At 44.8% G+C, this 26391-nt stretch overlaps 1 protein-coding gene across 5 annotated transcripts in view; it reads left to right on the plus strand.

Moving 5' to 3' along the window:
• The first annotated feature begins 397 nt into the window (after positions 1 to 397).
• Positions 398 to 26391, plus strand: part of PRKCZ (protein kinase C zeta) — a 646661-nt gene continuing 620667 nt past the window's right edge. For 3 of the 5 annotated variants that reach the window (XM_063943062.1, XM_063943064.1, XM_063943065.1), the window contains exons 1-2: positions 398 to 487; positions 12900 to 13075. In XM_063943062.1, coding sequence (XP_063799132.1) covers positions 13005 to 13075 — 71 coding nt within the window. In that variant the 5' untranslated portion in view covers positions 398 to 487; positions 12900 to 13004. Of the gene's footprint in view, positions 488 to 12284; positions 12453 to 12899; positions 13076 to 26391 lie in introns of those variants that run through there. The other 2 variants (XM_063943063.1, XM_063943066.1) reach the window with 2 other exon arrangements.

The following is a 26391-nucleotide window of genomic DNA, read 5'->3' on the forward strand; positions in this document are numbered from 1 at the left end:
ACCAGGTAATGGGCGCCCTGAGGTCATTGGTCCCATCTTTCCGACCTCTTACAACGATTGGCTAGAACTACCGCGCTCTCGCAAGGTGATTGGCCACGGAGAACACCAAATTCTTCGCTATTGGATGAGGCTGGCCCCACGGTTATTCCGCCATATTCCGGGAGTCCAGTGTTCTTCGGACGGGGCGGCAGTGACGGGTGTCCGGGGCAGTAGTTTCCTGGCGGTGGTGGCCGGGGAGAGCGGCTGCGGGAGTCGGTGGCAACTTGTCGGGAGTTTGCGGCAGGTGACAGGTGGGACCCGCAGGAGGTGTCAGTGGCAGGTGTCTGTACTGCACCCTGCCTATAGGTGCCCGGGCATCCTCCTACCGACTCCTGTCACCACCAGTGTCACCTGGCTGGAGACTCGCCGGCTTCTCTGATCCCCTGCAGGCCGTACTAGAGCCCCCATTCTCTGGAGTTGATGTTCTGATCGGTTTCTCAGCTGGCTTGTAAGTGTGTTCCTCCGTCTTGTATTCTTACTGATGATATCTGTGTTCAGTGTGTATGTATGAAGTGTGTGTGTGTTTTTATATATATATATATATATATATATATATATATATATATATATATATATATATATATCTCTCTATCTCATTGGTGCGGCACTCAAAGACCTTTTTCTTCAAGAAAAATCTCTTGGACACACAGGTCAGTAGATTCCATTTTGTGTGTGTGTGTGTGTGTGTATATATATATATATATATATATATATATATATATATATATATATATATATATATATATATATATATATATATATATATATTAGTGTGTGTTTGTTCAGAGCACGAGACTCCCTGGGTTAGCGTAACTAAACTGCTTCAGTACATGATTAAACAGAATACATATGTTTTGGCGGCAGTCGGGATGCAGGCAGGCTGTATACCTCGCTGGCTTGCTGCTCTCGCCACAGGTTATATTCCCACTTGGTTGGTCAACCAAGTGGGAATATCCGGAGGTGGTTGGGATTCCGGGCGTCAGTATTTCACCGGCTGTCGGGATTCCGGCGTCTGTCTCCTGAACGCCAGGATCCCGACAGCCGGTATTTTAACTGTGTCCCCATTAAACTTGTTTACAACATTACACTGCGTACCCTCGCTTGCTCGCTTTGCTCACCACTCTTAAGACAAGGTGGCTCGCTTCGCTTGCCACAGGTATTCCCAGTAGTTGGCCAAATGGGTAGTATTCTGAGGCAGTTTAGTTATGCTGGCCCAGGGGGTCCCATGTTCATACAGTGCTTAAAGTGGGGCGGTATACACTGGGTAAAAGGGTTTTCCCATACAGCTGTGCACCGCTGCCTCCCAGACCTGGGACCTCTTCATCTGGCGTTTACTGTGCCCAGAAGTAAGAAGGGGGGTGAGAGGCATCTTTTTATACATGTTCTCCTGCAGCACCTCACCCCCTCCTCTCCATGTCACTGTGTTACTCTCATGTCACTGTGGGCAGCTGCCGGTTCCCAGGCACAGTGCACCATTCTCGCCCCCCGTATCTCCCTCCTGGTGGTGTGTAGTAACCAGCATGCACCGTCCTTTTGCTGCTGACTGCAGAACTACTGTACACGGGGACAGGCTCTGCAGTCTCTCTGTGGAAGGTGGAACTGAAAGCCAGCAGCTCTGCTATAGCCAATACCTGCAGCTGGCTGGGGTAGAAAAGAGAAGGGAGGGATTAAGAGGTGTAGGGGTGATGGATGTAAGGAGGCGTGAAAAGCGCAGTGTTAAAGAGGAACAGCGGCTATGAGAGGTGCAGGGGATAAGTAAGAAAAAGGGTAGTAATAGGTGCCAAAAAAAACGAAATACCTAGGCGCTAATTTTAAGGAAAAATTGGATATGTATGTGTATATATACACATGCAAATATGCACGTGTACATCCAAATTGATCGTACCTCTGTGTCTCCCGTTCGCTGCTGCAAAAAAACTTCTGCAGCTGTATTATTTTTCTCTAGTAATAGGTGCCGGAGTAAAAGACGGAAGGACAGTGTGAGTGATGGAAGAGTGAAAAGTTCAGGGTTAAAAAAGGATAGAGTGGAGCATGGGATACTTAAGGAAAGGGGGAAGTAAGAGGAGCAGGGGTGACATGTGAGTCATTAAGGGAAGGGGAAATAAAACAGATATGGGTATTAGGTGGATGGAGGCAGGGAACACAAGTTGTATTCATGTATATCATATAATATTGTTTCTCTTATACTATATAGTGTGAAAAAGTGTCTACAATTGATTCACATTATCAATGGTTCCGGTATGAACGGTCGACAGTCATTAGGTCGACCACTATTTGTCGACATTGACATGGTCGACACATGAAAGGTCGACACATGAAAAGGTCGACATGAGTTTTTTTAACTTTTTTTGGTGTCTTTTTTGCATAAAGTGACTGGGAACCCCAATTAGTGCACCGCGTCCCCTCGCATGGCTCGCTTCGCTCGCCATTTTTCGGGCATGGTGCCTTCGCTCCACTACCGCTTCGCTCGGCACAGATTACCGTTCCAATCGTAGTCCACGTGGATCGTAAAGTATGGAAAAGTTCCCTAAAACAAAAAAAAACAAACAAAAAACAACAACTCATGTCGACATTTTCATGTGTCGACCTTTCATGTGTCGACCATTTTCATGTATCGACCATGTGTCCATGTCGACCATGTCAATGTCGACCTAATAACTGTCGACCATAACATGGTCGACCATGTGAACGGATACCATTATCAATATCCCTAAAGCTTTTGGAGTTGTAGGTATACCCCAAATACTGACCGTTTTATTACATTTTCCATACCCCCACTTCTATATTCCCACTCCGACCAATATATAATGGGTGTGGTTTAATAGTTAGACAGTTAATAGGTCTATAGTCAATAGGTTGACACCATAAGGTCAACAGTCAGTAGGTTGACATATAAAAGGTCGACAGGGTTAAGAGGTTGATATGATGATTTTGTGTTTTTAAAGATATTTGACCCAAATTTGTTGAAATGCGTCCCCTCGTGGGCTTGCTTAGCTTACCACACTTCAGGCTGGAAGGTAATAGATTGTGACATGGATAGTAAGTGCCGCAAACGTTGTAATAACATGGAAAAAAACACAAAAACATGTCAACAATTTTGAACCTGTTGACCTAATGTATCTGTCAACCTTTTGTACTGTCAGCCGTTTGACCCTGTCGACTTATTGACCCTATGGTGTCAACCTGTTGACCACCTTTTAACTGTCTATCATCCACCAAGCTCTGCTCTTCTGTGATCTATTGCCGCAGTGTTATGCAGGACTAATAGTTCATGCACTGCTTGTAATGGATGGTGCTGTGTCAGCTGTAAATATTCTCATGTTGTAAATGGGCATAACTACAGCTAGCTAAAAGTGAGAACCTTTTGCTATTATGTTTTGCTTTTCCAGCCCAAGACCATATAATAAATTATTTACGATCTATAATACTTTTTTTGAGTGACCCACACCACCCCTCATTGCATTCAGTGGGTGGGGATATTCCCCTAGTCCTGTTATTATATTGAAGCACTGACAGACGGCCAACAAATTATAAGGCTCCTAATAATTTTTTTTTATCCCACTTCTAACTATTATACTGTGTCTGTATGGGTTTATTTAATGTTGAAAACTACAGTACACTTAAAACAGCAGTACAAGAAGATGTGGCCGGTACTTGGTTCTCCTGCTTAGATACACCTGCCCCCACCATTTTAGCAGTTACATTACAGACTTATGGGGCCCATACATAAGAGGTGAATTGCCTCACTTCCTTTTTCTGCCGGGGTCGGGGGAATTGAGGAAATCCTTGATTCACTGATCCCGACCAAAAAATGAATGGTTCGTCGAGGATCTATGACATGCAGTTTTTCCCTGTTCCGCCGATGATTGGTGTGAGGGGAATTGTGCAGCTAAAGTATGACCTGTATTAGTTATTAAAGATCAAATGTTATTATTATTTAGGAACTTGTTAGTCTCTTCAGTTGATTATGTTTTCCTGTAGAACGTAGTTTGGATTTCCCAGTGCTTCCTAAATGTGTTAAAGTTCTGGTTTATAAGCTGTGTCAGGACTAGGCAATCCCCTAGTAATTTATCTTTACAAGTGAAGAAACACTCTATGGTTCTGTAACTGCTTAGTGTCTGGCCACCATTCACTTTTTTGTTACTACAAACAACTTGTTGCATAAACAATATTAGTGACTAGAAGGACTTCTTTACCAAATGTGTTTTATCTTTGTAATCCTCTGCTAAAAATTTGAATATAGGTTAGAGAAATGTTTTGGAAATTAAGTACAGGCCATGGGGATGAATACAAATGTTGCATCAAGCAAAATTGTGTATAAGTAAGACATGTTTCAATTGATGGAATTAATTAAAATTCTTTGACCCTTTTTGATAAATTAATCAGATTTAAAATTGTCAGTAAAGCAATTAGGAGAAGTGAAAAAGAAATAATTAATGTGCCACTAGATAATTCACTTAATAAAAGCATTCTATTAACCCAGGCATTCCCAACTACGGTCCTCAAGGCACACTAACAGTGCAGGTTTTAGTGATATCCAGGCTTCAGCACAGGTGACTTAATTAGTAGCTCAGTTATTTTGATTTAACCATCTGTGCTGCAGCCTGGATATCACTAAAACCTGCACTGTTGGTGTGCCTTAAGGACCGTGGTTGGGAATGCCTGCATTAACCATTTTAATATTTTGATGTCACTTTGCAATACCCACTTTTTCTTCTTTTATATTTAACTTCTTAAACATTGCATTTTTACCTGCGCCTTAGTACAATCTATAGCTATGACTGGTTCCATCATTCATTCTGTGTTTTATTACTGCACAATAAGTTGCTGCATATATTTTTGGGAACTGTTGAAAATGTTGTTCTTCTTATTTTTAACCTTCTTATTTGTGTGAATTACTTTTTTTTTACTTACATTGGTTCTACGTTGTCAGTCTATACCAGAGGTTCTCCAACTCGGTCCTCGGGGGCCCACACAGTGCATGTTTTGCAGGTCTCCTCACAGAATCGCAAGTGAAATAATTAGCTCCACCTGTGGACCTTTTAAAATGTCGGTGCGTAATTAATACACCTGTGCACCTGCTGGGTTACCTGCAGAACATGCACTGTGTGGGCTCCCGAGGACCGAGTTTGAGAACCTCTGGTCTATACTGACTGGAAGAGCCATGTTGTTAATCTCTCCCAGTGGTTTATACAGTGCTCTAAGATTCTGATTCTGAGTTGCATGCAAATCAGCTGCAAATATGGACAGCTCCAGCAGCCAGATTCAGTACTATGCATTCTGCTATAGCGGTTATCTGCACTGCTTCATGAATACAAGTATATCTGCAATATCCGTTGGTTTTGCATCTGCAACAGTCATTATTCGTATTGGTAGTTGCACCTACCAAATGCTGTATGCAGGAGATCTGTCTGAAACGGCTTCCCTTTGCCGTACTGCATGCCTAAGAATAGCACAAAACTCTGGCTATACACCACAACGTTTCCCCGACAACCCTTCAAAAAAAGTAGCTGCCTAGTTGTGACCCAGAAACACTCCTTTTGCAGAACTAGGGACTTTCCATCATGGTGCGGCCCATCACATTTCCCAAATAATGTTAGATCGGTGCTCTCTGTCACTTGCTTGCAACTTAGAATCATGCCCTAAATGCATAGAGCAACGTAAAAACTTACAGTGGAATTGTTTTGCTTAGGTTTTTCTGTTTAATAATCTGTAAAATGTCCCACCCCTTGTGTCAACCATTTATCTGCCCACTTCCGTTTTAGTTTGTAATCACCGATGACGTGGTCCCTCTGCCCTCCTGTTCTCACCCTCGCCACCTTGCTCACCAGCTGCGCACTCTACCTCTCCTACTTGGGTTTTCTGCCCCTGAACGCCACTCATTCATTTTCTTCACACCTCTTTCCGTGCCTCTAAACCTCTTATACCCCTGTCACACTGCAGCTATTACCCGGTAAATTGCAGTTTTTTTAAGCCTTCCAAAACGGTTCTAGCTGCGGTGTGAAAGGGCCACTTTGAATTTACTGGTTACAAATTACTGGTATTTTAAAACTGTTAAAAAGCAGGGTCCTACACGGTTCAGACCCGTTTCATTGTGCAATGTGAAAGGCTCTGAAGCGGTATTTCCATACCACAGAAGGTGATGGGCTGTCTCCATGCGCGATGTCACCAGGCAGAAGCAGGAAATAAACTGGAGGAAACACATGAGAGTGAAGAAGCATTTTTTTTTTATACAGAATACAGTTTAAAATGGCAAATTGGAGTGATGAGGAGGTTAGGGAGCTGCTTAGGATGAGAGGGGATGAAGAAATTGCTAGACAAATCACTGGGACAGTGAAGGATGCAGTAATGGTAAAGATGCTTGAAGCTGCTGGGTTCCATCGTACGACTAGCCAAATTATTCATAATTAATTAATAACTATTAATAATGTGTGGGCCAGAAAAGTCCATTTAAAATGACAACCACTGTTTTCTATGGGAGAAACGGGTTCAGTGTGAAAGGTACCAAAACGGTAATATACCAGTTACAACAGGCGATGTGAAGGGGGTTTCACTGCTCAGACCCGTTTTTAAGAACCGTTTAAAGAACCGTTTCAAAAGCAGGGTTTGCGATGTGAAAGCAGCATTAGTTGTTCCCGCACTAATGGGTACAGCTTTCAGCTTGCTATGAATACACCCCTTTGCAGTAGCTGAGTTGTAGAGTTGTAATTTTGTTTGTTACTTGTTTACTGTATAGTACTGTTATATTTTGTACTGTCTTGTTAGTTGCCCTCTGTATGATGCTGCAAACCACTTGTGGCTCCCTAATAATATGTCGGGTGAATTGATGTCTACATTTTGTGATCCACGGGTATTTAGTGAACGTAGATCTGTAGGGTGGCCACAGAGACTGCAGTCAGTGCAGTTGGGCCTGTATATTGTAGTTTGTGGGGCCCCAAATCAACCGTCATGGGGGTATATGCAATTGCGGTCGAATTGCCGCAAATGTCGAAAAACGGGGCATTTTCGACACAAAAAAAATATTCGACAATGCAATACAGTACTTTTCGACAAAAAAACTGACTTTTCAGATTCGACTTTTTAAAATTCGACAGTTGTCAAATTCGACATGTCTGCAATGGTAAAAATGCTGCTTTTCGACAAAAGTATATTCAATTGAAGAATGTCGATTCGACAACAGTGCTTTTCGACAGTAATTTCGTCAATTTCATTCCGCCTCACTTTGCTGGCGGAATCTAATAAAAATTTTTAAAAACATGTTTTTTTTATTGCTAATAGCATATCTATTTATATTAGAAGGGATTATGTACTTGGTTTGTCTATTAGGAGACACAACTATTATTTATATATTTTTAAAAATAATATATCTTTTTTTAACTGACTAAAATAGAGCATGGTTTTCAGTGGGAATGGGTTAAAATCCAGAAAAAAAATTCGGGGTCCCCCCTCCTAAGCATAACCAGCCTCGGGCTCTTTGAGCTGGTCCTGGTTGTAAAAATACGGGGAAAAAATTGACAGGGGATCCCCCGTATTTTTAGAACCAGCACCGGGCTCTGCGTCCGGTCCTGGTGCAAAAAATACGGGGGACAAAAGACGTAGGGGTCCCCCGTATTTTTAACACCAGCACCGGGCTCCACTAGTCAGAGAGATAATGCCACAGCCGGGGGACACTTTTATATCGGTTCCTGCGGCCCTGGCATTAAATCAGTAACTAGTCACCCCTGGCCGGGGTACCCTGGAGGAGTGGGGACCCCTTAAATCAAGGGGTCCCCCCCCCTCCAGCCACCCAAGGACCAGGGGTGAAGCCCGAGGCTGCCCCCCCCCCCCTGCCCCCCCCCCATCCATGGGCTGCGGATGGGGGGCTGATAGCCTTGTGTAAAATAAAAGAATACTGGTTTTTGCAGAAGAACTACAAGTCCCAGCAAGCCTCCCCCGCAAGCTGGTACTTGGAGAACCACAAGTACCAGCATGCGGGGGTAAAACGGGCCCGCTGGTACCTGTAGTTCTTCTGCAAAAAAAAATACCCAAATAAAAACAGGACACGCACACCGTGAAAGTAAAACTTTATTACATACATGCCGACGCACACATACTTACCTATGTTCACACGCCGTCTCTGTCCTTGTCTCCAAGTAGAATCCGGGGTACCTGAAAATAAAATTATACTCGCCTAAATCCAGTGTGTCCTGTTCTTTTTATTTTTTTATTTTTATAATCCACGTACTTGGCAAAAAAACAAACCGCATTCCCGATCCACGCACTGAAAGGGGTCACGGGGGGTCTCTGCATTCGGAGAAAGGGGTCCCATGTGTAAACATGGGACCCCTTTCAGTGCGTGGATCGGGTATGCTGCATGGATAAGTTGCAAGCCTCAGGGGACGGTAATCAAGCTGGCTGCCATAACGTTACCGCACTTAAAGGGGACATGTTCAGCTTTAACACAGAAGATGCCGAGAGGTTACAATTCAAGGAAAGTCTGCCTTTAATTGACACTCATTTGGAAGCACAGGATATCTTCCATCAACTATTACGCTTAAGAAAAAAGGAAACGGATTTCCTCATGCACGGCATCTCCCTGTCTGATTATCATCGCAAACAGATGATCCCACGAGGTTTCAGAATAAAAAATGTACCCACGCTGGGCAGATACAACCCGAACTTTTGCCGCAAATGGTCGTCCATTCTTAACAAGTGCAGTATGGATTTAATTTTATTAGTGATAGAGGAGGTTGGACGCGAGTTAAAAACAACCAGAGAAAAAATAACAACATTTGAGAAACAATGCTTGAAAACCTTACAGGAGAATACCACACAGGATTGGATTTTGAAGTTACAGACAAAAATTGACCAGTACAAAAGGGAGCTCATCAGGTTCAAGAGAAATAAGCACCTTATAGTTAAAACGGACTACGAAGAAAACAAAGTGTACCGCTGGCTCATGGGGGGAGATACGAGTAGAGGGGAACAGCCCAAATTTACTTTCAGAAGAAACTGGTGGAGACGCAGGGACGACTCCACCTATTCGGCTCCATCCTCCAACAGCGACAGCGAGTTCCCAGCCACAGAATTGGAGGAATCCTCGGTACAAAGTGGGATCCCTTTAGGCGGGGCTTCCGCCACCCTAAGGGACCCCAGTCCAAACAAGAGGCAACAAAAACACCCCCAGCAAACGGAAGACTTTATATTCAACCTTTCGGACAGGGTCTTCAGTCCAACAGAAATGGCAGTATTAAACAAGGGCTTGTCATACGTTCCCACTAACAGACATGACAAATTTACCTGGAAAACGGACTTACACCGTTTCTCACACAAGCTTCGCCTTCAGGAGTATTTTCAACATCAACAATCAGAACATCCCTCTTCTATTTTTGACAAATTTGTGAAACAGCGCACCACGTCAAGGTTTGATCCTCAATCAACCAACCCCTCCCTCAAAACTTTTTCCCTTTTACTGGACAGTTCGGTTCAGCACTACAATGCCACCTTTGTGAAGCAGCGCGACAACCTAACCAGGGCAGAAAGGAGTGCCTTACGGGAATTGGGCAACGCCAGAGATGTCATCTTTCGCTCAGCCGACAAGGGGGGCGGTCTGGTGATCCAGAACCTTGAAGATTACCGCACTGAGGCTCTTAGGCAGCTTGCAGATGTTCAAACATACCAGGAATTAGCCGTGGATCCAACCGCAGGCTACAAGAGGGAGCTGGACTTGATCCTTGACAAAGCCCTGGATGACCAGCACATTTCTCAGAAAATGCACCAGATTTTGAAACAAGAGCACCCGGTTACACCAGTTTTCTTCACTGTCCCGAAGATACACAAGGACATCCATAGGCCACCAGGTAGGCCTATCGTCTCTGCCAGATCTTCATTATACCAACCCATATCTCAGTTCCTGGACAGCATCCTTCAACCATTGGTCACCAAGCAACAATCATACATCAAAGATACCACAGACTTTCTCAACCTACTGGACGGAATCACCTACATCTCTACAGGTACCCTGCTTTGTGTCATGGACATCTGCAACCTCTACACCAGTATCCTGCACGAGGGGGGTCTGGCTGCCATGCAAGACTTTTTAGTTCGGAATGACATGCAAGATGTGGACAGAGAACTGTTCGTGCGCCTATTAGAACTGACGTTGAAGAGGAATTATTTCCTATTCGACGGCAAATTCTACCTTCAACAAACAGGATGTGTTATGGGCAGTAATGTGGCCCCGTCCTACGCCAACACCTACATGTTTCAAGAAGAACGAAAAATCTTCTTCTCTAACCAAACATACTTTCAGCACATACTAGCGTACTGTCGTTACATCGATGACGTCTTCATGCTATGGACGGGCAGCAAGAAGGAGTTTACCAGAATGATGGAAGACATCAAACCAAGCGGCAGTCCACATTAGATTCACCTATCAATGCGATGCCTCCACCATCAACTACTTGGATGTGCAGGTCTCCATTTGCAACAATAGCACCAGCACTTCAGTTTACACTAAGCCCACAGATAAAAACACAACGCTACTGGCAAGCAGCCACCACCCCAAACCTCTCATTAAAGGGTTGCCACGTTCCCAATTGATTCGTGCAGCCAGGATTCATAGCAACCGGGATACTTTAGAAGTCCAATTAGACAAAGTAATCAACAAATTCCTCCAAAGAGGATATAACAAGGATGACCTAATGAAGCACAAGCAGGAAGTTATGGAGATGGATAGGAAGGAGCTGTTGCATCCATCAGCAAGAAGAAAGGATAACATCATACCTTGGAAAAGCCAATTCAGCACCTCCAGTCCGGTGTCCAACGGGCCACTCGAGCGCTTTGGCCCATAGTGGCTACCGACGAGAAACCTGTTTGTTTCAAAAACAAAAGGCCAATGAATTGCTTCATGAGGGCCAGAAACATCAAGGACACTATTGTGCATGCTGATATTACGGGCTTCTCCAGCTCTCCATCAACACATTTCCTCTCCAAGCCACCAGGCTGCTACCAATCCCTGGAGTGCACCACCTGCAAGCATATGGTCAGCGGTCCATCCTTCAAACATCCATCTAAAGATTCCACCTTCAAATTAAAGCACGTCCTGACCTGCACGTCGACCCACGTGGTATATCATATTACCTGTCCATGTGGGCAAGGATACGTTGGCAAGACCATCACCAGTTTTAGAACGAGGATGGCCCAACACAGATCGGCCATCAAGAAGGGGAGCTCTGACCAGCCGGTGGCACATCATTTTGTGACCAAGGGTTACCCGGCAGATTCATTGAAACATATGATAATTGACAACGTCCCAGCCAGCCTAAGAGGTGGAGACAGGAGCAGCAAATTACTCAAGCTAGAGGCACGGTGGATTTTCAAACTGGAAACCTTTCCGCCGAAGGGTCTTAATGAGAAGATACAGTGGAACAGTCTTTAAACATCAGATACGGACATTCATGTACCACAGGAGCAGAACTTTGCTATATTCACAGAATTTGATTCTCCACATTCTTCTCACATCTTTCTCTAGGTGGTCCTCTTTCCATCACTCTGGGTTTTGGTCTCTAGTTTCTTCTTTTCATCTAGTCAGCCACATATCTTTTCACCCACATCGCTTCTCTTTCTTTCATTTTCTCCATCTTTATGCACCAGCTTACCAGGTGCAGTTTTGTTTCTTCTTCTTCTTCCAGTCCCTCCGCACTTTCGAGTCAGTTCCCCAAGCATCTCCAGTTGTTCTCACACATAGCTTTTTGTCAGTACACCTAGCCGTTCACCTGCACCATGTCACTTACCTCACTTTCTCGCCCCGGTTCATGCGGGATCGCTTCCCCTCCCGGTTCCTCTCCCCGTCCTTTTCCCTCCCCTCCTTTCTTTTCCCCGTCTGTTTCTCTGTCCCCAGCTCCACTCTTTCTCATTCCCCTCCCCATCTGCCTTTCTCTTTCCAGCATCCATTCATTTCTCTGCACATCTGTTCACGGCACACATAGGTTCCAGACCAGCGCCCCTGGGAGCATAGTTACATTCACAGCTGCACCATCCTATCAATGCGGCCCACTCTGCTTTTAAAGTTTGAGGCTCATTTGCGCATCAACCAGTTCTCCCACATAGCATCTACAGTGCCTTGACAACACCTGTCGCTCACTCGATCATATTACATCCAGTTTCCCCAACTTGCTTGCATACCATTCTGTGCCCTGCACCACTTTTTATTGTGCACTGGTCCACACCAGGTTTTTTTCTGTCACACTCTTATTCTTTGCAGGGCCGACGCGGGTGTATCGGGAAGCGCCGCTGGTTGCTACGGCAACCGTGACGCGGACCCGGCATCACGTCACTTCCTGGAGACGCCGGAGGCCTTCCGGCGGTTCCCGCGACTGACTGCGTCTGGCCCGCCCTCCCTTCACGTGCAGGACTCACCGGGTGCTATTTAGGTAAGAGGGTTTGTTTTCCACACTGTTCACGCCTTGACAAAGGGGTTCAAGGACCCCGAAACGTTGGTTTACCGTGACCATTGTTTGTTATGCTTTGATTCATTACACGTTTGATTTATTTATTGACTGAGTGCCGCTGCCTCATTGTTTTCTATTTTGATGCACCTTTTGCTGCGGAGGGCACCCGGATTTACAAAGCACACCAGAGTGCCGGGCATTTCTGAATTGGATATATGTGTATATAATAATACCCGTTATGATCATCTTTGCTGCAGTTGTTCATAGCTTTTCTTTATTGTGTAGTTTATATATTATCCAGTCTTCTGTGTGTATTTTGTAAACCTATATTGTGAAAAGTATAAATGACTTCTCTCAAGACTGAACCTGTTATGGTCATAAAACTTATTGGAATGCAATTAGTGATTCATTTTTTTGTTTCCTGTGTAGAACCTCAATCTGGTTTGGTCACTGCTTCTGTAGCTGTTTAGCCGACCTGTTCAGAGCATACCAGTTTCATGTGATAAGATCCTGCTGGTGGATTTCTCCAGTATCATGCCGAGCAGTATGGGCTCTAAAATGGATTTGTCAAAAGACTACATCAAGATGAAAGCACACTATAACAGGTAAATCGCAATGATGGCCTCAGATTTTGTAATTTCCCTGCTTTAATATAGAATTTTTTTTTTTATTGTCTAAAACACTGTAATATAGAGATCTCTGCTGATCTTTAAAGTCCTTTCTATGTTTCAGATTGTGTTTGTCTTTCCTTTGGTTGTTTTGTTTTCTGAATTGTGATAAAGCAACTTTCTTTTGATGCTTTGTATGTACAGTATGAGTGTATATCCTTGGGGAAGATTTTTAGATCTAAAGGGGTCAATCCAATGAGGTGCGAGTTGGTTTGTGCGAGCAAATTACACTTGCAATCCAATTCCAAACACGCATTTTTCAGAATAAGATTGTTTTTTGTGTGTGCAACCCCCTGAGGGTGTGAAAAGGTAGGGACAATCTTCATTTGAAGGTAACAATGATGGGACTTGCTTCAGAACCCCTTGAACACTCACTAATGATGAGTTAGGCATTTGTAAGTTTTCAGTTGCCTTAAACTTGGTGGCTCATCACGCCCTACGGGCGCTCTTCACACCGTCGCAAAGGGCTATGCCCCCTTAACCCTTACACTGCCTTGGGGCGTGCAATATTTTAATTTATATGGGGTATTACCACCCAAAATTTTGTGATTGGGTAAATATTGCACGGACAAAGGGCGTGCAATGGTTAAGGGGCCATAGCCCCTTGCGACGGTGTGAACAGTGCACGCAGGGCACGATGAATCACCTAGTAGGTGCTGTGGTTGGGAGTGTCGCGGGTGCAGGGGAGACGTGGATGTTGGAGGGGGTCCGGCGGTGTTGTGGGTGGGGAAGGGGCGGTTGCGGGGGGTGCTTCGGGTGGTGGAGGGGTGGGTGCGGGGGAAGACTGCGGATTAGGGAGGGTGTCTGTGGGTGGAGGGGGGGGGGCGGATGGGGGAGGTGGATGGGGGAGGGGGCTGAAGGTGCTGTGGATGGGGGAGTGGTGGTTGCCGGATAGATGGGGATGGTGTCCAGGGGTGCCGCGGGTGGGGGAGAGAGCCCCGAGCCACCGCTGTGTGTGTGTGTGTTTGTGGGGGTGTGTGGTAGGGTAGGGTAGGGGTAGATGCGGGGGTGCCATGGGTGGGGGGAAACGGGGGTGCGGCAGGTGGAGGAGGGGGTCTGGAGCCACTGCGGGTGGGGGATGGGCAGTTGCTGGTGGGGGGGGGGGGTAGTGTGCGGTGGTGCTGCAGTTGGGGGAGGTGCGGAATTGAGTGAGGTGCATTCAGTTGGAGCACCGCAGAGGTGACAGTAAAGGGGACACAGGCACAGCATAGATGACACATGGCGCCACAAGGTCATGACCGGCAGAGCTCTCCCGGAGGCGGGCAGCGCTGAGCCGGGCCATGTGTTGTGCATGGCAGGAAACGGGAGAGCAGCAGCACACTGCCGGGCTCCTGCAGCCCCCCACTGATGCAGCGGCGCTACTTAATGAAGTCTAGCCAGTAGTCTCCTGTGTGGGGTAGGTGTCCTGGAGGGGCTACGGATGTTGGAGGGCTGGTTGAGTTGATGTTGCGGAGGGGTAGGGGGTGAGGAGGCATTGTGGGTGGGTGTTTGTTGGGGATGGGGCGGGGGGTTTGGTTAGGGAGCGTGATAGTTTGTGTTGTAACAGGAGTGGTCCTGCGGGTGGGGGAGAAGAGGGTGTGGGGGTGGTGTGTTTGTTGGAGGGGAGGGTGTTGCTGCGGTGTGAGGTGCGGATGCTGTGGGTGGGGTAGGGGCATGTGGGTGGTTGACTCAGGTGGGTGAGTGATGTGTGGGTCAGTATTGAGGGTGGTGGAGGAGCGGGTGTGGTGCTGTGGATGGGTAATACGCGCAGCACGCTGTGGTCAGTCAAATAGTGTGCTTAGAGGTGAGTGAATTGTCCAGATAAGTGACTGTATGAGTCTGGCGTCCCTAGGGCGGGACACACTAATTTGTTAGGCTGTGGAAAGACCCCGTTCGTCGCCTCCTACTGAGCGGCGCTGTCCCTTGCTCCTAGTCCCTGTAGTTTGTGTCACTGCTGTTGCGGCTCCTCCACGCCGCAGCCACTGTGATCTGTGCACTGGCGTATGCGCATATCACCCAACCTCCCTCCTTATGGCGTCCCACAGCCCTGTGTGCGCATGACTGAAGCCTGTACTATAGGCGCATGCGCAAGATGGAACGCAGAGCTGAAAGTGGCTGTGGTGGTGAGGAGGCAGATCGGGAGATGTGGAAACTACGTGGATCGTCAGCGAAGGGATGCGGCGGCCAGTGGAAGATGCTGAGAGGGTTTTTTCGGCAGCGGAAGAGGTTACTACTTTCCGGCCAAAGTCTGAAGACGGAGGGAGGTCCTGCGCACCAGCAGCGGTCAATGGTGAGAGTTCCGTCCTTGGCTGCCAGTCTGGCACCTGCATGTCTGTCTGCGGCAGGTGCTTATATAGGGGTAGATGAGCTAGCGTCCCTTGGCCTGGGGAGTGGGTGTAATCCGCCAGCCATGTACCTGGGTAAAGAGCTGCGGGCGGCCACCTGCTGCCTGCAACTAACTACCCTCCGTCTCCACGGTGTTCCCCTCCCTGCAGATGCTGTCAGTGGCTCTTGCTGCTGCTGCGGCTAGGCATGTTCACCTCCCTATACTGTAGGTTGTTAGTGTCATTGTTTGACTTGGTCCTTAGTATGCTGCTGGCACTGGTGTATCTCCCTTCAGATGCTGTCTCCGCCCATTGCTGTGACTCCGCCCAGCGTTAGCCACACAGTCACAGAGTGACAGATCTGGGAGAATATATAGGAGATTGGCCCAATAATTACATGTGATTATTGGGGTAAAAACAAACCGCAAATAGCCTCAAATTACTCGCAAATAAACTTTATTTTTTATTTTTTTATGCACAACAAATTTGAGTATTTATTTCGGTGAAAGTAACCTCAAATTACCCCCAAAACCACTTTTTTTTTTTTTTTTTTTTTTTTTTTACTACTTTTTATTTTCCATTTTCCGTTTTACTTCATTTTGCTTTTGATCATTGTTTTACTTGGGGAAAAATAAATAAATGCACAAATCAGACATTTGACACCTGTTGTCCAGTACTTTTTCTTATGCCCATTTACAGCCTTCTATATGATTCTGGTAACTAAGTTATCGCTCTTCTTGGGTCCAGTAAGGTATCCACACTTTTTCATGCACTTCTCCCAGGTCGCATTTTGTAGGAAATTTGCACACCCTTGCTACGAGTACCATGAATAGGCCTGGAACAAACTCTCATTGCAGACTCGCACCTAATTTTATTGAGCCCAAAGTAGATGTTGTTTTCCCCAAATGCGAATCGGTAATATTCAGTGTGATACCTGGGGACACACTATTTAATTATCTGGCAGATCAGCTGAGAATTTCATGATCGGGCAGAGAATTGTATAATGGGCCTAATTCAGGCCAGAAGCACAATCTCTGGTTAAGATGGAAAGATGACACCACCTTAGGTAGATAACCAGGGAGAGTTCTAAGAACTGCCCGGTCACGATGAAAACTCCGAAAGGGTGGACGCCAGGACAAAGCGCCTAAGTCTGACACCCTCCTAGCAGAGGCAATAGCTGACAGAAAAATGACCTTAAGCGTAAGGCATGTAAGGTCCACAGACTCAAGAGGTTCAAACGGAGACTCTTGAAGGGCATTAACAACAACAGACAGATCCTATGGAGCCACAGGAGGGACATAGGGAGGCTGAATCCGTAGCACGCCCGGAATAGATAAAATGTTTTGCTGAAACCACAATGACGAGGCAGATATGTGAACCTTAAGGGAGGCCAGGCGAAGTCCTAAATCCAGGCCTTGTTGCAAAAAAGCCAGAAGTCTGGAAGTACTAAACTTGTATGCATCGTAATTTTTAGCAGCACACCAGGTTTGCGGACCTTCAACATAGTTTGAATAATCGCTTTAGTGAATCCTTTACTCTCAGGAGTGAAGCTTCAAGAGCCACGCCGTCAAAGCCAGTCTTGCCAGGTCCTGGTAAACACGAGGGTCCTGAACGAGGAGGCCTGGGCGTTGAGGAAGTAGAAGAAGACGCTCGATCGAGAGACCCTGCAGGTGTGAGAACCAATGCCGTCTGTGCCACGCTAGAGCAACTAGAAGCAGTGTTCCTCCTTGCTTGAACTTCCGTAGTACCCTGGACAGGAGTGACACTGGAGGGAACATGTATGGCAGCCAAAAGTTCCATGGAATTGCCAGTGCGTCCACGAACGCTGCTTGAGGATCACTTGTCCTTGCTCCGAAGACTGGAACCTTGTGATTGTGTCGAGATGCCATCAGGTCTACATCTGGTAGACCCCACTTGTCCACAAGGAGTTGGAAGACCTCCGGATGAAGACTCCACTCCCCGGTGTGTACGTCCTGACGACTGAGGAAGTTGAGGACCACCGGAATGAACACTGCCGGTATTGCTGGCAGATGGCGTTCCGCCCATCGAAGAATTTTTGACACTTCCATTATTGCCATGCAGCTTCGAGTGCCGCCTTGATGATTTATGTACGCCACCTTGGTGGCGATGTCTGTACTTGACCGGGCCTGTTCTGTACGAAAGGCAGGGCCAGTGTCAACGCATTGAACACTGCCCGCAATTCCAGAATGTTTATCGGGAGGAGAGATTCCTCCATGATCCACCGACCCTGGAGAGAGTGTTGCTCCAACACCATGCCCCAACCCCGCAGACTGGCATCCGTTGTTAGAAGGACCCAGTTGGAGATCCAGAAGGGACGACCCCTGCTCAAATGTTGGTCCTGTAGCCACCAACTCAGTGACAGACGAACCTCCGGAGTCAAGGAGATCATTTGACACCTGATCCGATGAGGCAGGCCATCCCACTTGGAAAGCATTAACCTCTGCAGAGGGCGGGAATGAAATTGAGTGTGCTCTACCATGTCGAAATCCGACACCATGAGGCCTAGTACTTGTATTGCCGAGTGTATCGACACTCTTTTTGGGCGAGAGAGGAAGCATCTGATTGTGTCCTGAAGTTTCAGGACCTTCTCTGGAGACAAGAACAAACGTTGGTTGTGTGTGTCCAGTAATGCCCCCAGGTGCACCATGCTCTGAGCAGGGACCAGTGAGGATTTCTTCCAGTTGATGAGCCACCCGTGGGCTTGTAGCAACTGGACCGTCAGTTCTGCATGATGGAGGAGAAACTCTGGGGAGTTCACCAGGATCAACAAGTCATCCAGATACGACAGGGCACCCACCCTAACGCACTTAGGGGGTAATTCCAAGTTGATCGCAGCAGGATTTTTGATAGCAATTGGGCAAAACCATGTGCACTGCAGGGGGCCAGATATAACATGTGCAGAAAGAGTTAGATTTGGGTGGGTTATTTTGTTTCTGTGTAGGGTAAATACTGGCTGCTTTATTTTTACACTGCAAATTAGATTGCAGATTGAACACACCACACCCAAATCTTACTCTCTCTGCACATGTTATATCTGCCTCCCCTGCAGTGCACATGGTTTTGCCCAATTGCTAACAAAAATCCTGCTGCGATCTACTTGAAATGACCCCCCTTAACTTCTTTTGGTTTGTATGGCATTAGCCACTAGTCCATTCGTGAGAATGTGGGTCTATGTGACTAACATCTACTGTCTCTCTTACCTGCTACTGCATTGGACTGGTTAACAAAACTGAGCTCCAGCGCCTGGAGGCGGGGCTATAGAGGAGGCGATACAGTGCATCCTGGGAACAGTCAAAGCTTTAGCCTGTTGGTGCCTCGGATCAAGATCCAACTCTACACCCCAATGTAATTGCCTGTGGAAACCCGTGTACCTTGCAGAAAGAGATTTAACAATGGTTAAGTCCTACCATAAATCTCCTTTTCTACGTTGCACAGTGTTAGGTGGCTGCATAACACGGAATAGATGTTTGTTTTTCTTGAAAGACATTGCTGTAAATTCAGCCAGTTTTACACTTTTAGACAATCTTGTATTTTTATTGTACCTGCTGTCACCCTGCATCTTTTTTACTAAATACACTGATTTTTATGTTTAGCTATATTGTGTGTTTTTGACCAGTTTTTCACGCACCCTTGCGTATGACTGCGCTCCGCATTGGAAATTTAAGCCAGAAAGCAACTTTTTTCCTATTTAGCACTGAGCAATGAAAATGAAACATGTCCTTGGTGATATAAGGACATTTCTCCACACAAGGGAGTTGGCTAGAAAGAGCAATGTGGTTATGTAATAAAATATGCTCTGGCAACGTATAGGCCTTGAGATAGACGGCTGAAGGCAGAAAAAACCCCTTTAATATCCTGTTGACACAAAAAATTATTATAAAAACATTCACCTGAGTAGTTTAGTGTGACGTCTTTCTGTTGTGAGCGACACTAGTTCTAGATGTGTCACGCTTTCTTAAAATGCCATACAGTACATGTAGCAAGAAAGAATTCCTTTTTACATGAATATTCCTTGATTAAATTTAATGGGCTACTAAACCTCTAAATTGGAACATTCAACTATGAATCATAGATGTAAAATACATCGTACAGTGTGTCCATTTATTTCAGGTATATTATTCAGCTTGTTAATACACCGCTTTTCATATAGATTGTCAAATACGGACTCTATTTACTCTTTAAAGCTTCTAACGCCATCCTTGATTTTGTGTAATTTTCCACTTGTGTGACTCGTGTATTGTGTCCTAATGGGCTTTGTAATTATTTTCCAGCAAAACTTCTTGATGGCCTCTTGTCCCTATAAAGTTGTGCCTGTGGCAAGCATAAAATAGGCAATGCGTATGTGCCTTGACCAATGCGGTTTATTCTGCAATTTTCCTGCTATCTAGTTAGTAAGACTAAGGGCCTTAGTCAGACTTGGCCGCTAATGGGGCCTGTATGCTCAGTGGCCGCATCACACCTGCAGAACCTTACAATCCGGAAAGACGCGGCTTCAATGTTATTGACGGCAGCGGGCATTTGTGGGTGGCGATGCAGCGTTGCAGAGGTGTGGCATGCTGGGAACGTTTTCGGGGAAGCTGCGTGACGTCACACTCAGCCGCTCCGATTAAAAGAATGGTGGAGGACCAACTGACAGCGCTGCCAGGGGTCAACCATCGTTCGATGCATCCGCATTGTGAGGCTACACATGCTGGGCAGCCTTGCTCTGTGCTGGGCGGTCCCCAGCAGTGAGGAGATGGACGCAGATTGTGCTGCATATGCAATGATCTGCGTCCATCTCTGAATAAGGTACTAAGAATGCTTTTTAGCATACACTGAGGAGGGAATTCAGTTGACGGATGCAAATCTTAGAGAAAAAAACAAACAAAAAAAAACCCCTGCAGGTGGGCTGGATCGGGCACTTAAGAGCAATCAGATATGTCTTGGGAGGTAGAATCCCTGCCCTGACCTCCCCTTCCCCAAACCATGTATTGCATATCTGTAGAAGAAACAGCTTGCATAGCAATGGGTAAATCACACTTCCCAACATGACCCTCTCCAGGAGGGACACAATGCTCCTGGACTTTTCTCTTAATGTATGATTGCCATCACCTGTGCTGAACTAGTTCATTGATAAGAAAGGTGTTTTAGCACAGGTGCCAGCAATCATACATTAAGAGAAAAGTCCAGGAGCAGAGCATTCTGTCCCTCCTGGAATGGGTCATGTTGGGAGGTATGGGTAAATGCTTATACTAGTATACAAATGAACTGTTTTAGTGTTCATCACATTTTGAGAAATATTATAAATGTAGTAATGAGATGAATGTTAATGAACAAAGCTAAATGAAAACGAGGAGCAATATTGTTATGGCAAAGTGGACTGGTGATTATGGGTGATGTCATATTGCATTTTGGTGGAGTATCCAACTACCTGCGACAATGCTGCACCTATCACCTGTATCCAATTAGGTTGGTTCAAAAAACACTCGTTTTTCTTGCAAAAATAGTAAGTCCCAAAAAAAGTCGCAGACCTATGTACTTTCGCGCCACTTATTGCATGTCTCAAGGGCACTTATCATGGATTGTGTAAGACACGCGAAGCGTAATCTGTGATAGGTGCTGGCATCGGGGATAAACACCGGTTTATGGGGGCTAATTGGATTGCCACCAGCGAGACAATTACCTGCAGTAATTGACTACGGGTAATTGGACACTGCCCTTGGAGTGACTGCTTTTCTAATCAGAAAAATATAGTATTCATAATGATGTAACTACTCTGTATTGAAGCATTTGAATGTCCACCTAATCACAAAGCAGCACAAACAGTGATAAAATAATGCATACAATGATTGCACAAGAACTCCAGCGTGAGGGAGAGTCCAGCTGTCCCACTCTCTTCATGTGAAGTTATTCAGTGGTTTAGGCGCTATAAAGCACAAAGGTTGGCCTTCCCCCTTTATAATAGCCCTGTTTTAATAATATAAACCTTGAGGTATCCATCGCTTTTTGTGTTACATGCTTAAATCTTGTCTTTTAAATATATAAAAAATATAAACCCCCAGGGGAAAGACCCTCTCCTACTGATAGGGCCTGTCAGCATTGTTTAACAATGGGGACTAAATACACCTTACCGTGGTAGATCGGAATATTCATTCATATATATGTACAGTTTGCTCATAAGTTTACATACCCTAGCAGAATTTGTGATTTTCTGGCCATTTGTCAGAGAATATGAATGATAACTCACAAACTTTTCTTTCACTCATGGTTAGTGTTTGGGTGAAGCCATTTATTGTCAAACAACTGTGTTTACTCTTTTTAAATCATGACAACAGAAACTACCCAAATGACCCTTATCAAAAGTTTACATACCCCAGTTCTTAATACCGTGTATTGCCCCCTTTAACATCAATGACCGCTTGAAGTCTTTTGTGGTAGTTGTGGATGAGGCTCTTTATTTTCTCAGATGGTAAAGCTGCCCATTCTCCTTGGCAAAAAGCCTCCAGTTCCTATAAATTCTTGGGCTGTCTTGCATGAACTGCACGTTTGAGATATCCCCAGAGTGGCTCAATGATATTGAGGTCAGGAGACTGAGCTGGCCAGTCCAGAACCTTCACTTTAGGTCGACTTGGCCTTGTGTTTTGGATCATTGTATGTATATGTATATATGTATGTGTATATATATATATATATATATATATATATATATATATATATATATATATATATATATATATATATATATACACACACACACACATACATGATTATTTATTTATTTTTATTAAATTGAAGAGGTGTGCATGCACAGGTGCCATCTGGGAGAGATTACATTGACTGTGAACTGTTTGCGTGGTAGGATCCATAATCACAGATGGCTGACATTTTCCAAGGCTGTAATCACCTGAGCTATGTGTGACATAGGGATACTTCACTGCTTGTCATACTAGTCATCTGTTGCTCAGTGTGAAAGGTGCTGCAGCTATGTAACGGGAACATTTTACAAATACTGAACGGCTAATGTATGCGACAACTGACTGTTTGCATTCCTTTTTACAAATCAGAGGACTTTGTTTTAGTAGATAATAAAGTAACTCCTCTTTATTTACCCATCTATGAGCTCAATTCAGTTAGGTGCGAGTTGTTTCATGAAACTTGCAGACATTCGCACGAATGTGCGCTCCCAAGAATTCTCTATTCCAATAAAAAATACCTATTTGCGGTACTCACAGAGTTTGCGTATTGTCAGCCATATGCGATGTGAGAGACGTGCATGATGAAGTGGGGTGACCTTTTTAGACCACCCCAGAAAATGGTTTCAGGATCCTATAGAAGGCTGTTAGCAATCATAAGGAAAGTATTAGAGGTTTTGAAACTGTTATAGATGGATGATTTGTGCATTGTTTTGTAAAAAGTGAATAGTAAAAAAGCAAACTTTTTTTTTTTCATTTACTTTCATATGAAAGAAAACAACACAAAATAGTAGGAAAAAGCTGCTTTAAAAAATAAAAACTAATAGAATTTTGGGTCCATAAAGCAACAAAATAGTTCAGTTTAGGATAAATAAATAAATAAATTATATATATATATATATATATATATATATATATATATATATATATATATATATATATATATATATATATATATACTTTTTTTTTTTTTTTTTACCTAAAAACAAAAGACATGAATTTATTACACAAATTCATCTAACTGGAATCTTTCAATTGCCTAATTAGCCATTAGGATGGGTGTCCAAGGTGGTCTGCTCTGTGTGGGTTATTCAGTACGGATTTCAGATTCTGCTAAAAAGCAGAATCTGCAGTCCTTTCTTTTGCGTGCTGGGGCTGCCCATTGCATGGCAATGCCGCCCAGCATGCAGAATGGCCTGCCCAGTGACTGCAATTTAATTGCTGTCACAGCAACAGTGGACGACCCCCTGCAGCCGCAGCTAGGCTGCATATGCAGGTGGTCAGCCGCCATTTTTCACATCTGAGCGGCTGCGTGTGATGTCAAGCAGCCGCCACGAAAACAACCTCCACGATCCCGTTTTCCCTACGCTGTCCCCTCAATGCTCCGCCGCCACCCCGCGAACGCTTCTGCCTGTTAATCAGGCAGAGGCGTTCGTACTCTTTGCACGCTGAACGCATTCGGCAGATGCGCAAGACTATACCTGCACATGTGCAGTGGCGCTGCCAACTGGGTTATTAACATGCGACCTGAATAAGCCCCTGTGTTCTGATGTTCTAACCTTTAAAATAAGGATTTTATCTATCATCTCTCACACTCAGGGAGGTGAGAATGGATAAATATGAGTTTACTGGGCTAGTTCAATGCGAGCTGTTAATTGGATTACAAAATAAATTTGCAGTACAAAATCGCAGAGATAACAGCAACTGCACTTAATTGAAGAGACCTATAAGTGACCACCCTTTTTTTTTTTTTTTTTTCCTCTTGCATTTACAAAACACCTCTGTGACTGTTGCAAATATGAATGACTTAATTGTGTGAACTGGATGCTTGAGGTGACAGAAGTTAGGCATTAACATTAGAAGAAGCACATGTACTTTTGAACCAGTTTCAATTTTTCCAGAAAATGACAACCCTTTTAATGTTTTCTAGAAATCTAGTTCTGCAGTATCCCATTTTCAGATTCATCCACTAATCATGAGGCAGGAATGATCAGTATACTAGTTAAATAGCTTACAGCTGACTAAGGACAATTACACATTGCATATGCATTCTTGACAATCTAGAGCTGCCTGCTGTATGCATGCAGATTACAGAGTATGGGAAGCTCACACATTCCTTGGCAGTTTGTCAGAGTCTCGTTAAAGTAACGGAAATGACAGCAGCTGTAAATGCTGCCTAGAGGACAGGTGTAACTTGTCCTACAAGAATCTCTGTAGATTATGCAGGTATTCCTTCCTTGTAGACTGCTCCCTTGGAATACTCTAGTGCTTCCTCAATCCAGCCATTTGTGATTATTCACTGTATGAACTATTTTACTTCATATCGTTGAAAACAAGAAAGCTTAATATTTATTTCTTTGCCTGTCTGACATTTTTGTTCATGTAAAACTGTCTTCAGTTTTCAGACCGCAAAATCAGACCTTGGCGAGGAGTGTGCATTACACCACTTGGCACGGTCATATCAGTTTGAAGGTTAGAATCATAAATTTGTGTGTGCCGTCCTGGTACTTTACAGGCCTTTACACTTAATGTATATCAGGTCAACAGGGCCGGCCCTAACCAATATGATGCCCTAGGCAAGATTTTGGCTGGTGCCCCCTAGCACCACCACTGGTTGCACCTCTTTCCCAGCACCATCACCCCTCACCCATAGCAGTCCTTATTTTGGTGTTTGTACCCCCTATATTTTAAATAGGAACAGTTCCACATTTGGCGCACAGCCCAAAAAGGGTGTGTTTTTGATTGGCAAGGGGCATGACCACACAATAGTAACCCCAATTCCAATTACGCCACACAGTACTGCAACTTCATTCACATTTGATCATGCGATAGTGTCCATAAATCATATTACATCCCACAGTAGTATCACTTTACCTTATAAACATTACTCCTCACAGTAGAGCCCCTTCTTCACATACCATCACATTGAATTGCTCCTTATTCACATTACACCACACCCTATTGCTCTTTATTCATATTAGATGACACAGTAGTGCCCTTTCTATACGCAATGCCACATAGTAGAGCACCCTATACACATAATGCCACACATTAGTAATGCATTTATACACATAATTCCACACAGTAATGCCCCTTAAACATTATTAATGTCCTTAGAAACATAATGTGCTTTACACATTATGACAACCTTTATTAATGCCCTTTTACACATAATGTCCCTTACATATATGCCGCACATTATTAATGCCCTTATACACATAATGACACACATAGTGCCCCCTACACATTTGCTGCACATTATTAGTGCCCCTATACACATAATGACACACATACAGTAGTACCCTGTTACACATATGCCGCACATTATTAATGCCCTTATACACATAATGACACACATAGAGTAGTACCCTCTTACACCTATACCGCACATTATTAATGCCCTTATACACATGACACACATAGTGCCCCTTACACATATGTTGCACATTATTAATGCATTTTTACATGACACACATAATGCTTCTTACACATATTCTGAACACTACTGCACAACCAACCCACTCACATGCACACAGCACTCACACTGCCACTAACACTGTGACCTCTGCCTCTGCTTGTATACAGATGTGTCCTCACAAATCTTGCCTCAATGCTAACGTCGGGCACCTTTTTTTATGAAAATGCATCTTATTTGCATTGCTATGTGGCTAGGATGCACAAGCAGCTTCTGCTGATTAAACTGATATGCAGCATGCCTATATACTGTGTGAGAGTGTGGCTGTATCTGTATATGAAATGCTACACAGAATATAGGCATGCCGCATATCATTTTAATCAGCAGAAGCTGCTGATGCCCTTAGGAATATCAAATGCCCTAGGCAATTGCCTAGTTTGCCTATAGCTATGGCCGGCTCTGCAGGTCAACCCTAAGTCACCATGGCTGATGCACCTACAGCATATGCTACAGAATGTATTTATATAACTTTGCTGCGCATGGTTTATGAGCTCCTGGCTGATTCCCTGTAAATATCCCCCTAATTGCTGCCAGCCACGACCAGTCTTTCTGGCTCTGGCTCCCCGGTGCACCCCAAGACTCGGGTGCCAGGAGGCGGTGTCCGCGGAGCCGGTAGTGGCAGTAGGCCACTCTGCAGGTTGTGGCCCACCCCTTCCTATAGAGCTGGGACTTAAAGTTTTGGTTCTGTCCAGCCTGCTGCGGAAGTGCCAACGGAGGAATCTGGCGGTGTTACCTCTCCATCTGTCGATCCAGCGCTCTCCGGTCTAGAGCCCTCCTGCACTC

This window comes from Pseudophryne corroboree, chromosome 10, assembly GCF_028390025.1.
Source record: "Pseudophryne corroboree isolate aPseCor3 chromosome 10, aPseCor3.hap2, whole genome shotgun sequence".
Classification (NCBI taxonomy): Eukaryota; Metazoa; Chordata; class Amphibia; order Anura; family Myobatrachidae; genus Pseudophryne; species Pseudophryne corroboree.